The sequence below is a fragment of the Ammodytes marinus genome (genome assembly GCF_949987685.1).
Source record: "Ammodytes marinus genome assembly, chromosome: 10".
NCBI lineage: Eukaryota > Metazoa > Chordata > Actinopteri > Uranoscopiformes > Ammodytidae > Ammodytes > Ammodytes marinus.
In genome coordinates this window covers 21494232-21508682 of record NC_137214.1, presented here as the reverse complement: position 1 = coordinate 21508682, position 14451 = coordinate 21494232, and the positions used below count along the sequence as shown (strand labels likewise).

The 14451-nt window shown below is 40.0% G+C and overlaps 1 protein-coding gene across 1 annotated transcript; it reads right to left on the bottom strand.

Moving 5' to 3' along the window:
- Positions 1–797: 797 nt before the first annotated feature.
- Positions 798–13328, bottom strand: fgf24 (fibroblast growth factor 24). The gene is made up of 5 exons (XM_080035660.1): positions 13279–13328; positions 13058–13094; positions 8107–8284; positions 4326–4432; positions 798–2661 (listed from the first exon to the last, which is right to left on the bottom strand). The coding sequence occupies exons 1-5, from the start codon at positions 13308–13310 to the stop codon at positions 2383–2385; spliced, it is 633 nt and encodes a 210-aa protein (XP_079891786.1). The 5' UTR covers positions 13311–13328; the 3' UTR covers positions 798–2382.
- Between the last annotated feature and the right edge of the window lie 1123 nt (positions 13329–14451).

Below are 14451 nucleotides of genomic sequence, written 5' to 3'. Positions count from 1 at the left end.
CCACATTCCTTTAGCGCTTTTAAAAGATGGAAACATTTCTTAAAATATTGGATGTTTACTGGTCTTGAGGATAGAGCATTTACATCAAAGTAAGTTGTGTTTTTAAGTGCTCGAAGGTTAGCAAAGTTCAACCCTGATCATCTTCTTCATTCTCTACACATAATAAGATGTTTTGTGTGTGTGTGTGTGTGTGTGTGTGTGTGTGTGTGTGTGTGAGAATGTTGGGACTTCTATGCCACTCACCACAGCTGTGATGCAATATTTAATCATTCGTTTCATTAAGGCATGTGTATCTTAGTTTATGACTCCGTAAAGAGAACATGGACAAAGATAAAATGTTACTTTCTTTGCCAGAAATATCTTTTATAATTATGTTATGATTTCAATGTTTAAAAAAAGCACCAACTGTGAAGTCTCAATGATATAAAAAGCCTTCAGAGGTGTTGCAATAGGCCTTTCTCGATTTAAAAAAAACACACTGCCCTTAAAAGCAGTACTCACACTTTGGGTTTGTATATAAAAATGCATACCTTGGCAGTATGCAAAGAAGGGAATGTACTCTATGTTCAACCAATCGCTACCTGCAGCATTTCTCTTCTAGGCAGTATGCTATTCCGCTTGCACCTCATATCATTCCAGTTGAAACTGGGACATTTTACCTTTCTCCACAAAACAATGAAGACATAAAATAAGTCCTTTTTAAAATATAGTCCTCATTTTATTAACAGAGGCCAAATAAAACTCATCACATTTTATTTACAAAGGGAGGCAATAAATATCTTAATAATAGTCATAAAATTATTTTTTGCTTACATTTGTTTAAAAAACACAAATCATAAATGTGTCATGTTGTTAGTAGCAACTCATACAAAACCCTGCCAGCAAACAGGTGAATATATACTACTGGTGAAAAGAGGCTGAAGTTCTGTCATCAATGAGAGAAAGGAATGACCCAAGCAACAGACTTTTTCCCTTTAGAATTCAGACACTAGCTTTACCACATGTTCTGGACAAGTTGCTCGTCCGAGGAGTGAAGTCTTAATTGTCAAATGTAGATTTATGAAGTGGTCAGGGTGGGTCAGAGCCAGAGGTATTCCCGCTCTGTGCATCACTGATCTGACACATAAGCACAGGGCTAAGCTCTCCCAAAAGCATCTCTGAGACTTTTCTTCCAGTGAGAATAAAAGGAGTGAAGATGAGCTCACGGTCAAAAGATGATTTTGGAAGGAGACAAAGAAGAGCTCAGTTCAGCTCCGCGTCTGCTGAAAGCTTTCTCCAGATGAACTGAACACAGACAGTCAGACTAGGTTAAAGATAAACAAAAAAAAAAGAACAAGGAGGTAGAGGGAGTCTTCATCACCAACCCCAAAACATTAGCTAGCTCACACTCAAAAAGAATCAAGGCATCCTGTTCTGGAACAACTTTTACTTTTAACACGTGAGGAAGAGCTGTTAAAAAAGTGAGTCCAATGGGAGAAAAAAAAGAAGAAGAAAAAAAAAAGAGAACGCCCGTCTCCCAAATGTGACGAAGTTGGAAGACTTTGTGGAATTATCAATCACGTCATCTGTAATATTTTTGTTTTGTATTGTTTTTTTCTTTTCTTAGGGTTTAAGACTAAAGCCACGGCCGGTGCCTGACTAGTCAAAGCATGTCGTGCTTTAGCTGAATCACAGGCTGCATGGAAACGTCAAGGAAATCACACACAGTACTCAGAGGTTCAGCGCATTCCAGGAGCCACACAGTGAAGCTGAGGTTGAGAGACATATGGGGAGAAAAAAAATAAGAAGGGAAAGAGAGAGACCTGTAAAATATTGCACTCAAAGCTACACATTTCTCCCGGCAGCGGCAGTTTCACCTGCGACTGCCACCTCTCTCTCCCGTTTCATCTCCATGGTGTCTGATTCCAGTGGAAAGTATGGGATCCGCGTTGTCAGGGGCAACACAAACAAAAACCGACAGGTATTCCAATAAATCTCTAGTTGGCTGATTTTTATAACATTGCATCAGCTCCTGTGTCAGCCCCCATTGTCAAAAAGAAAGTATGCCTTCAGCTCGCAGTTGAAACGTAGTTGAGGACGACAGCGACAGGAATTCTCTCTGAGGTCCTTTAGTTTATCCAGTATAAATAACATGACATACACATTAGCACAATGACATCAACCCAGAAGAATCCAAGAGTAAGGAAATGTTCAGTCATCCTGAAATACAAAAATAAAACATCTTTGACTTTTTTTTTGTTCTTTTTGTCCGTCTTTCTTTTACAGAAGTGAAGTCTTTAAGGTGTTCCTTTTGAGACAAGAAGCTTGAGATTTTCTTTCAGTTACTGTTTGTTTTTTCCGCCAACCCCTTGAGGAACAGTAGTGCTGTCCAACATGGTCCCATCAGTTCCTCTTGGAGTTGGGTTTTAATCGCCGAGCCCTTCGTGTCCGCTTAGTTACTGTGGTGAAACGAAACTCCTCCAGAGGGTCCAGCCTACCCTTGGGCGGGCGCTTCATGAAGTGGACTTCCTGCTGCCTCTGCGTGGTCCGCGAGCCTTTCTTGGGCCGACCCTTCCTGTTGAAGCCCAGGTACCATCCTTTGTACTTGGCAGACACAAGAGCTGTGTAGTTGTTCTCCAGGAACTCCTCGACAAAGACGCACTCCTGCTTCCTTCCATCGGGCTGTAAGAGGGGAAAGAAATAGGGACATGAATTAATTATTCACATTGCAGCAATGACCCCTTTTTCAACTAACATTGGCATATTGGTGTTTTTGGGGCTCTGAATGTGTTTGGGGTAAAACAGCATTAGGTGATTATGACAAAGTGATTATGAGGCAAATGTCCAAATTATAACAGGTTAAATTAAAAAGTTAGAAAGCAGATACAGTTTCTCTATGCTGGTGTAATATAATGGAAGCATGACATGAAGTTTGAATCAGGAAGTAGTTTTTTACTTAGTTAAACTTAAGTATTCACTGTCACATGGCTAAAGCCTTCACCTGCATGCCTTTACTCTCGACTGCACAATTGTAACATGAAACTAAACCCTGTGTAGTTGCGCCTTTTCACGGGAAAGTGAAGGTTTTTACTCTCTGGGCGCAGACAACATTAAAGAAGTGTTTTTTAGACAAATATTTTGTGATTGTGAGAACAACACATAATCACTTTCTTGCCACCTTGGAGAAATGAAATATCAATTCCGTGTTTGTCGCATAGGAGATGGTTAGCTTAGCTTAGCGTAGCTTAAATACACTATAATAAATGGATAAACAAAGGAGTGTAATACAGTATGTCCTCTAATCTTACTCTCAGCAAGAAAAGGAATTTTTGCCTGTATGTTTATGGAAATAGAATTTGAAAATCTGTCTTCCTAGCTGATAATGTACTGAACTATGACCACAGGAACATTTGCAATGAAAAACGTGCAATTACAACAAGATTGCAACTCTCTGTCAACAGATTTAATGGAGTATTCTCAGTGAAATTTGTGGATTAACCAAGGTAACAGCACAATGTTTGTAGGAAAACACAGTGGTGGAGAATTTTAAAAATTAGGGCGGTTGTTAAAATCTCTGAGAAAGATATCTCAACAGCTGGGCCCATAAAAACCGAAATTATCTGCATGTGTACAGAGCATTGGGTGTATTTCTGTGATTTACAGTAAAACTTAGTTTTTATCATTAAGCAAGCTGAAAGCCAAAGTCATTTTATCCAAATGTTTTGAATACTTCTACAGTGGCTTAAAGGAGGAAGTCAAAGAACATTTTTTAAACACAAGAGGCCCCAGCAAGTAAAACTCAAAATACATGTTTCTAACAGATGACCATGATGAGAGAGTGAAAACTTACTGCAGCCCCACCAACGCTGACAGCATGAGTTATTAATGCAACAAAATCACACGTGTGCCTCCACAGTGTACACTTTCAAATATTAACTTATTTTCCATATCGGAGCACTCGTCCGCAGAGTCGCATGCAGTCATCCCGCGCTTGTGGCCACCTGGTGTGACTAAGTGATATAATTGCAATGGCATTCCTCCTAAGTGACCATTAGTCTCTCAATGCATTGTGGTGATTGCAGTCCGTAATTGACTGATCGAGTGTCAAAGGAGTAGGCCGATTACGTAATGGAAGAAGGGCTGTGAGTTATCAAAGGGGTTTTGTTGGGGTGTACAAAAAACAGCAGGAGAAAGCAGATTGGAGGCTGCGTTCAATTTAGCCACGGATAAAGAGCTTCCATTTAAACTATTCATATTTATATTAGAAACTGGAAATGTACTATTGTAAAGGGAAACACTCAGCTAGAATATCAGTTTCTACAATTAAAAACCCAAAAGATACTCACCCTTCCGACTATTTTGCCCTTCTCGTTCATGCAAATGTAATGCTCACTCTCTTTTCCCTTTATTCGGATGTGGCTACCGAAGGTTTCTGTCTCGACAACAAGAAGAGCTGAAAAAAAGAAAGAAAAAGAAGACTATTAGGGGAAAGTTTTCCCTCTCACGCAAACATGGTTTAAGGATTCCCTTAAATAAATATATATGAAACCGATTTATATTTCTCACGTAGTCAGTACAACAGTATCTTTATTACTGTTCTTTTTTCTTAAAAAATATATTTGTTGGATTTTTCTATTTAATGCACGGAACAAACATCCAAATGAAGCACCCCTCCAATACCCCATAACACAACATTCTCGGTCCAAATAAGGAATGAACTTGCATGCAAGATATACATATAGACCATCACTCATTAACAAACACATATAAAAAATAAAGAATTAAAATGTAATTATAATTCAGTTATTCTATGTTCTCCTACATTTACCATTTCCTCTCTTCTTTTTAACTACTGTACTTTTTTTCTTAATTTCTTTATTTTAAACGTTTTATATTCTTTGAATTCCCCACATATTTATGATCATATTTGATTTCCAGTCGTGTAAAGGAACCCTGCCAACTGAAAGTTCCACAATCGAGGGGCTGACAGAAGCACTGAGCCCCACAGACATATTGAGCCTTTGTGCTCTCATTAAATTGTTTACAGTAATTAAGTGTTAGGATATTGATCATTCACAAATGGTTCGTTCTTTTTAATCATATACACCACCACAAAGCAGGATTTTAAGTATACTCCTTAGGTATAAGGAGTTATCAATAAATTGACTTGAAAAACACTGCAAATGTACATATTTGTATCTGTGAATATGGAAAAATGTATTAATAGAAATGTTTTAACCTTTTTCCCCAAACAAAAATGTAAGAGATGAACTTTGGGGTCTCCAGAGCAAATAGTGCAAGTCGTTTAAGTCACATTAAGTGTGTTACTTTCTTTATACAATACCATATACGCATCAAAAAAACAATACCACCATCACTTCAACCTGACACAGCAGTAATCCACTCTCGAGACGCATCCCGGCAGCTCTTTTATTCCCCCCACCTCCCCATCCCAAATGTTAACCCCTGCGAGGTCACCTTTGTCTCGGCTCGCCCCTCCAACAGCAAAGAGATCTGCCAAACATTTGTGGAGCGGTTATGTGCCCCTCAGGATTAGGTTTCAAGTTCCCTTTAGTCTGTGCTCACTCAATCAAAAAGTTAAGATGATCCATTTGTTTAACACACAGGGCCATTCAGTAGCGCTCAAGGGAGCAGAGGAAGAATAGGCGAAGGGGATGGGACGGGCTTGAGGGCAGAAGTAACTCCCCTCCTCCATCTCCTCTCCCATAACCCTTAAAGCCAACCTTGGGAGGAAAGTGGGAAGAAGCAAACCTGTCTCAAAGGTGAAACGAAGGGAAGGCGGAAGTTAATCCTTCTGTTGTTTAAAAAAAAGAGATTTATGCTTGTACGTCGTATTTGGAAGCTAAAGAGTAGCATTTCTGACTTTTTTGGTCGCTGGAAAGATCATTGTCGATCTATTTGGGGTCCTTGAGAAGGCAAAAACATCTGACAAGACTGGTTTGTACATGAAGTGGATGATGTCTTAAAAAGATACTTCGACTCTGCAAGTCAAATCAGCATTCTTTTGACAACACTGGCCTTCTCGCTCTTTGCTGGTTTTTGAATGGGGACCAAAAAAATTCCCTGTCGACCCAGAACATCAGATAAAACAATAAATCCCTCCCTGCTGTAAGTCATCCTCTGTCAGTGGCCCCTACCAAACCCTATATTCGCTAAATGTATGAACAGGACACTTCATTAATCTATTGGAAGCCCTCGGAATGCAGGAGAGTTTTGTGCTTCCCTGTGCTCATGGTGATATAACCAAATAAGTGGTGTTGTTTTTTTTAATGTCACTGTGATGTTGTGTGTGGTGGCTGTAGATATTCTGTTGTTTTCTGTCTCAGGCTCAAGACGCAATTTATGGCCATAGTTGGTCAGAGGGGGGTAATTTACCAAATTTGACATTTAGAACATCATTTAACATTAAAACCAACTTTCAGTGACCTCTTAACCAATGCAATGTTTTCTTCCTTGGTGCAATATGAACAATGTGGGTCCATGGGCATTTAGCATTTAGCCTTAGCATGGGGGTCACCTGTCAAAATAAGCTAAAAACTCCTCTTATTCCACAATGCAGCGTTTATCAGTTTAAAAGCCTTTGCAGTGACCGGCCATCTGCTCTGAGTGGACAACAAGCTTCACATACGACGGATTGCTGGGAGAAAGGATTGTTCTAGTCTTCAAAAGTAATGAATATGCTACGCTAATACCTAAAAAGAATAACTCCCACACGTTGACCGCACTGCTATGGACTTAGCTCTACATCCAAGTAATATATTACTTTGGTGGTTTGTGGCCCTCTGCCGTATAGGTGCAGTGACTGAGTGTGGATTAAAGCAAGGAAACTGTCTTCCTGAGCTTTGCTAGTAAGTGCAAAGGAGTTCACAGGTGCCAGGTACTGCAGCTGGATGAGGAGGATGAGGAGGAGGAAGAGGCGGGGGCGGCAGAAGGAGGAGGGGCAGAGGGTAGAGTTGGCAAGGACTCATGTGAAAAAATTGGATCTGCTTCCACTCAAGCTCTAACAAGCAGTGAGGAAACTTCGCCTCGGTGCATCCGTGATTGAATACACTCACTCAAGAGACATTCAAGACCAGCAATTTGCGAGCCGTGAGTCAGCTGTTATGAGCAAAATATCTGCAGGAAAGCACAACACAAACTCAGCTGCCTTCTGTTTTCTACCACTGCATCAAAGAGTGCTTCACTGACCGTCAATTTACTCATTCCTTCAAATGTGCTTTGATTAAAAAAAATTATGATTTGTATCATTTGTTTAGTCTATACAAAAAGCTAAATGAGTATATCAAAAGTTATTTGAAGCATTACATTGACTATGAACATTATAAATTCATGTATACGTTTTGTCATTGTAATGTTTCATGCTTAATATAGCCCAAGTTGGCATGAAATACTTCTCCCTGCTTCACTGAACCAAAGCTCCTTGATCGCTTCTTTCAAACATTAAATGCAATCAAGACCATTGCAAACCACTATGTAGTAAAGAAAATGAGAATGTTCATTTAATTTTAACTTCCTCTTACTCTTTCAAGTTTGAGGACAATACATTCCAAGACTTTGGATTTGCACCTCCCAATATGGACAATCACAGTCCCCTTCCATGTGAACACAACCACATTGTATTTTTTTTAAACTATAACAGAAAGTTGAGCAATGCCACATGCAGGATTGCATCCTAAATCAAAAACCGAAAAACTCAAAAAACAACAGCAAATAATATTTTGCCAGAAGGCAAACCAACAAGTCAGTTTTGGCTCGTATTTGTTATTATGGTAGAAAATCATTGGCTATTTATCTACCAAGAAAAGAAAATACAATTGCTTTGGATCCCCAAATAGTAAACATCCAAGGTCACCAATTTCATAATCTTCCCATCCGCCCTAACCAAGAGTTGGTGGCTCCAAAAAGTCATTATCCACTTTGCCCAACCCAAACACAGAGCATAGAATACCCACCCCCAAGCAACAGGAAGTAAACAGCCAAAATGTCTGAAGAAGAAAGAAAGAACCTCAAGAAGCACCCATGCCTGGCTGGTAGGTGGCGGTAAGTCATCCTGTTATAACCAACTAGCTAAAGTGTCAGGTGAGATGCACAGGAGTTATCCCATACCATACTTGCCCCCATCATCTCCGTTGGCGTTGATTTTCTTCCCCAAGATCTGGACATGTTTCCCTGTGGTTCTGCTGTAGAGCTGATAGATTCGGACCTGCTTCCGGCTCAGGTCGTCCGGGTTCCTTGTGTGGTTCTCGATGTAGAACCTGAAATCAGGTGAACTCTGCTGGGACTCCTGTGTGAGACAAGAGGAAACAAGAGAGAGAGAGAGGAAAATGAGAAACATAGAAAGCTAGATCGTCAGAGATCATCGTGGCACAGGTGTTGATAGTAATGTGTGCTCTTGCTTTTATGGGCCCTGTGTCAAACACATTGTGCCTCAGGGGCTAAAAACCGAGAAACCAACCTGAGAATTTTGCTGTGGCATTTTTATGTTTCCCTTCTTGCTTTCAACTGGCACATTTTATATGCAGGGCATTTACAAGCTGATTACTACACTACAAGATGTTTTAATGAAGTCACCCTTTGAGTAATAATCCCACAGAACAAGTGCAAAGCCTATAGTGCAACCTTCTGTTGCTTTGTGTTGAGACAGCAGTATACTATGTGCCCCGGGCGATATTGAGAAACCTGTACTCCATTTCTACAAGCAAGCAAGCCACCAGCAATTATACACCTGAAGCATCCAGACCTGTTGCACTATCATCAAACAAATATCTGCCCGCGGGCGAAGTGAGGTCCATAAATTAGGAAAGGCAGCAGGCGGAAGGCAAGACTGAAAGATGGCAAGAGGCACCATGGAGCACAAAAACGTCTTTTGGATAAAACTGTCCAATTCCACCTTTCAGGATTCACTAGCCTGGTGTTTATGAGTCACCTTAGACCCGACATAAAAACAGAGGAAATCGCAGACTTCGACAGCATGTCAGGAAAGCAACTGTGTCACCCAACACGTGGAAGTGTAAGAGGAAACGTATACTTTCAGAAGCCCTGGAATCTCGGTTCACGCCAAGATCCCATTTCCCCAGCTGTATGGTGTGGTAATTGCACAGTAATGGCTTTTTATGTGGCTGCTCTCAGGTGGCTAATTATATACACATTACATACCCCAAGTCCTTGTTATTCTAACTTTAACAAATTAATGACATGTAGCAAACATGATGTGGCCTCAGAAGAACAAATTCTTAAAGCCAGAGAGGAAAAATAAACAACTCATGCTAATCTGAGAGCAAATCTTATAGAGGCTCCAAACATGGCCATTTGAGCCAGGTGTCGTACAAGAAGTGCCCAAATGCAGGTGCTTAATCCTTTTAAGAACACCTTCCATGGAGATGGGTCCTTCAAGTTGGATCTCCGCTGTCCCCCAAAAGCGATGGTACAACTTTCCAGAAGCCAAAACCAATGGTGAGTTTGGGCAGCAACTTCTATTGTCAAAAAAGTGTCCTCAAATGCCCAATACATTGTTAGATATAACATTCAGCACCATTTATCTGGCACATTTGGAAAGGCTATTGAAATAGGATTGACTTGTTGGCTCATTATGACGTATTCAGTCTAGAAATGTGGACCTCGGAGGATCCAGCCCCTGAACTAGGACACAGCTTCTGTATCTTGACATTTAAGTAACACGCCCGTTATGTTACTTTTGGCAACTGGCAGTGTAGGAAATAAGAGGCTGGATATCAAAATGCATTACATACTGATGCAACACATTTGTATTGCTAATATTGACTTCAAAGTATCAAGTATCAACATTAACATGATTTTAATCCATGCCTAAAGGGATTTTTATTGGTCAAATCATTATTTTATGGTCAATCCTAAGTGAGTTGTAGATGATTCAACTTGTCAATGGATAATTCATTTTGTCTCAAAGCAAAGACATCAAACGTTTCCTCTATATGCTCATAGGTTTCAGCCCAACCACTTTTTTCTCAAAGTAAGTATTTCCTGCATCACAACCTGCATGAAACAACTTCACAGCCATGGTTGTATTTTAACTGTCTTATCCCAGTCAACTGAATGTTGAAACCAAAATTAATCCAGACCAGTACTTTCTGGAGCCCAAAACTGTAACCCTAACCCTTGAACAGTTTTATGGCAATACGAATCACATTTGAACCAGATCAGGGGACCGATAATTAAGCAGCAACTTATTCAGTTGCAGACAAACTTGCAATTTTCAACAAACCTGCATGAGGCGTTTAGGGAAACACACAACTGTGGTAGAGTCAATAAATGCATACAGTCAAAAAGTGTCAAACTACAAATGTCCTATTCATTGAAATAAAGGCGACGTTGAATGAGCTATGTTATTGGAGACCAAGGAGCTACAAGAATAAGTGAGAATTTTCAAAATGCTTGCTCCCAACAAAAAGTAACTAACACTCATAGAAGCTTTCACATTAAAATCCAAACAGTTGGTGGCTAGTAGGAATTCCCAAAGGAAACTCCAGAAAACTAAGCATTTTAGAGCCCTGCAGTTAGCATGAGAAGAATAAGGCACAACGGCTGAACCAACAAAAAAATGCATCACCTACAGGACTTGTTATCCTCATAACAAGATATCGTAGTATCCCTCAAATTATGTGGCAGCTAATTTTATCAATTGCACTCCGCTAATACAAAATTTGGACAAAGGGTGTCAAAAAGAAAGAAGCTGGATAAAAATGAAATGCTGTCAAAACATGTTTTTTAGAATTCATCTTTTATGTGTCCTAACCGAAACTACACACAAGTGTGTTGTAAAGTATGCATCCATTTCAAAAAGTCACTCGAAGTTGGCAACTCTCTCTCAAAGTGAACCTCAAAGCTGATTAGCAAGAAAAAAAATTGGCCTCACTGGGTTGCGACGGGATGTATCCCAAATCTTCCCATCTCTAAACAAACACAAAGGTGTGTTTGGTAGACAGTTGCATTTTGCGTCAAGAGGGAGGCAAGCCTAAGCACATGGCTGAGGTGAACACCAGCGACAACAGTTTTTTTTTTATCATGCTGTCTCCTTTCTTCAAAGACATGGCATGAAAACGGATATGGTTGAAACTTCAAAAGTCTGGCGCTCATCTTCACCCAGGAAGCTTAGTTGTCGCATCCATCTAAGATACACCTTGCTATCTGTTTGACATACACCGACGGGGTCACACACACACAAGTAGGGAAAGACACACGCTCACATGTTGGCAGCAAATTCAAAGTTTACTTCCAAGAGCGGTTGCTTCTGTTGCTTTTCCTCATGGAATTTTAACCACACTGTGACGTGTAAGAGCCATTAACAGCATGTAGCAGTGCTGAGAAGCAGAATGGGCCAACAACATGGAAAGGCAATGAGACAGGAGGGCTATTCCTGCATGTTTTCCTTTACTTTTGATTATTACTCTGAAAGCATTCAAAGTGCCACAATGCATTTCCTTTGTTTGTTAAATGCCTTTATCTAATCTGACTTTTTCAAAACTGCAACAAATATGCCACTCACTTCTTAAAACAGCAAAAAACATATACATATAATTTGTCAGTGCACCATGTGTGTCTGTTGGGCCAAATTCTGCATGAACCTGTCCCACAAGTGAGGAGTGGTCAGTCGACACTAAAACTTTGTTTGTGCCAGCTCTGTTAGAAGAATCAGAGCACAGAGACTTGCATAACTTCGCAGTTTTATATATTTTTTTCGCTTTTAAATTAAGTCAGAATTTCATAAAGAAGTCCTGGAAAAGGGTACTCAAGGGGTTCATCCTCTTGTCTCTGAGAGCTATTGGCTCCCTGATACAATGCACTAAATGAAAAAAACAGCAACTTAGCACACTAAAAGTTGTAAAACTAATACAATTTATTTTATATGGGCCTAGTTTACTAACAAACTTTTCATCCTGCATGGTTGTATTAGCCCTTAAAGGTCAAATGTTAACTGTCCTTTGTATAATTCAGATTTATTTGACAGAAATTAATCTTTCTTGTAATCTGTTAAAATATATAATAACATAAAAACTCAAATCAAAATGTTTCCAACCATAGGATGCCTGTGTGTAAGAACATTACATTTTAGACTCTTTACTTTTAATATTTAGGATCAAAACAACGCCGACATATTTATTTTTCAAAAACAGCACCTGAACGATTATGAACAAACACGTCACACCATTAAAGTGATCAGATAGCTTTATGAGTGAATGGAGCGTGCTCTTTGCATCTTATCTGAATCACAGCGCGCAATTAGGTGAGTGGATGCCTGCAAATCATTACTGTTCAAAGTGAAACGCAACTAGTAAAGAAGAAAATGAGGCAACGTGCGCCAAACGAGCCCATCTGCTCAAAGAACAACTTTTAACCCCAGGGATCAAAATATTTATTGCACAATTCTGTTGTAAAAAAAACTGCTACTTGAAAAGAACAGGTTTTAATTCGTTGCTGCCATATAATTGATAATATTGAATGAAGATATTTGTAGCTTAGTCCGTGTAAAAAACAGCTGATACCCTCAGACTAAAATTTCCTCCGATGCCGAATCCCGTCAGACGTTTATTTATGACTAGGGGTTAAGGTTCGGCATTTTAAAGGGATTCAAATAATTGCATTTATCTAACTGTAGTGTTTGTACAGTGCTCCATAAGGAGGTTGAATAAAGTTGCATTACATTTGCTCAGTGTATGACACTTTGTCTAAAATCTCCCGTCGCTAAGCAAATTTATGGAGCCTACTGTATTTAGTATTTCCCCGTTTTTACAATATTCTTGATCTTTTTATTATTTGTTTTTCGCATATGCTTTTCTTATACAATTATTATTACCTTTATTAGTAGGCTATTACAACTTTTTCGGGGTACTCTTAGAAATATTAATCAACATGAATTTAACTCTCAATTTAACAAGCAAGTCAACCCTGCGTTTAATACTGTGGTGCTGGAAATAACCCATAGTCCTACGCATCATCAGTATCAATAACATTAAAAAGATGCACAGTGACATGCAAACAAATTCACACACACAAATACAAAAAATAGTGGCAATAAACATACCTGTAGCTGGAAATAGAGTACCAGAAAATGTAAACACCTACATGAGAGAGAGGGAGAGAGAAGAGAGGAGGGGAGTGAATCACACTGGCAATTACAGGAAGAATAAACGCAGCCTTCCCGGATGAAAGCAATGCGTAAAATATCCCGCTTTTGGCGACTTCTATTGGTAAGAATGTATGATTTTATGTGCAAAAGCCAAACAAGAGATGTGGAACACTTACACGTATATGAATCTCGAAGGAAGCAGAGACATCTTGACTTCCAGAAATACACCTGCTTCCACAGATTTAGAGCCCCGCGAAAGGTTGGCGAAATCGCCCCCCTCTCTCTCACACACTTTCGCTCCCTTTGCGCGTCCTTTACGCGCACAACTCCGGGGGTAGGTAGGAGACTGATTCCCAGTGTAAGGATATATCACTGGAGAGCAGCAGCAGAGTCACAGGGTGCAACATTAGGTGCTTCCTTGTGTGTGTGTGTGTGTGTGGGGGGTTATCCAGAAGATAGTTTTTTACAGCTGAGTCTCCTCCGCTCCCTCAAATCCCGCAACGTCTCCGTAAACCGGTGCCAAAGAATGGATTCAGTGTACAACCTCTCCAAAAAAATCCACTGGTTCAAAAAAGTATCCTCCGAATTCTGCGCACCTATATTCAGCCAAGTTCCCTCTATCAATCCCGATCTCGCTGCTCCAGAGATCACAGGCTTCTAAACTCCGTCCGTACCTGCGGGGGATTTCTACACCTTGCATGGGTCATTTTATTCTACCAAGTGCTAGCGGTGGGAAGGGGAAAAGTGGTGGATAATAAAACGCCCTTCCATCAAAAAAGAAAGTAATACGTGGGCAAACGAACTCATCCAAGCATTGGAAGAAAAAAGTTTGTTGAAAAAGCAGTTTGGAAAACGCAGCGGTAGCAGTGGATCTGTGGAGAGGTTTAGGGGCTGGTGATGGCGCAGCAGTGCCTGTCAGTGGTGTTTGTGCGTCTGCGGCTTGAGATTTGGGCACATAGAGGCTTTTTTGTTGTTGGTGGGTGGAAACATGTCAGCGGTTTGCACCTGATAGGATAATCTTGGAGGGACCATCAGCATGGAGAGGGTTTTTCCCTCTCGGTGGGCAAAGCGCTGCGCATATGAGAACAAGAACAAGGAGATGAGCAGTGTTTTGGTTTGTTTTTAAATGGTATTTTTATTCATAAGAATTTTTATCGAGAATACGTGTTTAATTGGAATTCTGTCATTGACTAATACAACTATCCACGTCCAACTGGAGGCACGGGATGATGTGAATATTTCTTTATTTCTGAGTTTTCATGTAACTTGAATATTACGTCAAAACAATATTTTAAGTGTGTATGCATGTAAAGCTAATACTAAAATGTAGTTTTACATTCTTACCGTCG

What these genes read in the sequence shown, in the direction of transcription:
- fgf24 (XM_080035660.1), bottom strand. Translation starts at nt 13,310, where the DNA reads ATGTCTCTGCTTCCTTCGAGATTCATATACGT. An exon ending in TACTCTATTTCCAGCTACAG is followed by an intron (nt 8,285 to 13,057) that starts GTATGTTTATTG and finishes TGTCTCACACAG; the next exon opens with GAGTCCCAGCAGAGTTCACC. An exon ending in AGGGCAAAATAGTCGGAAGG is followed by an intron (nt 2,662 to 4,325) that starts GTGAGTATCTTT and finishes CCCCTCTTACAG; the next exon opens with CCCGATGGAAGGAAGCAGGA.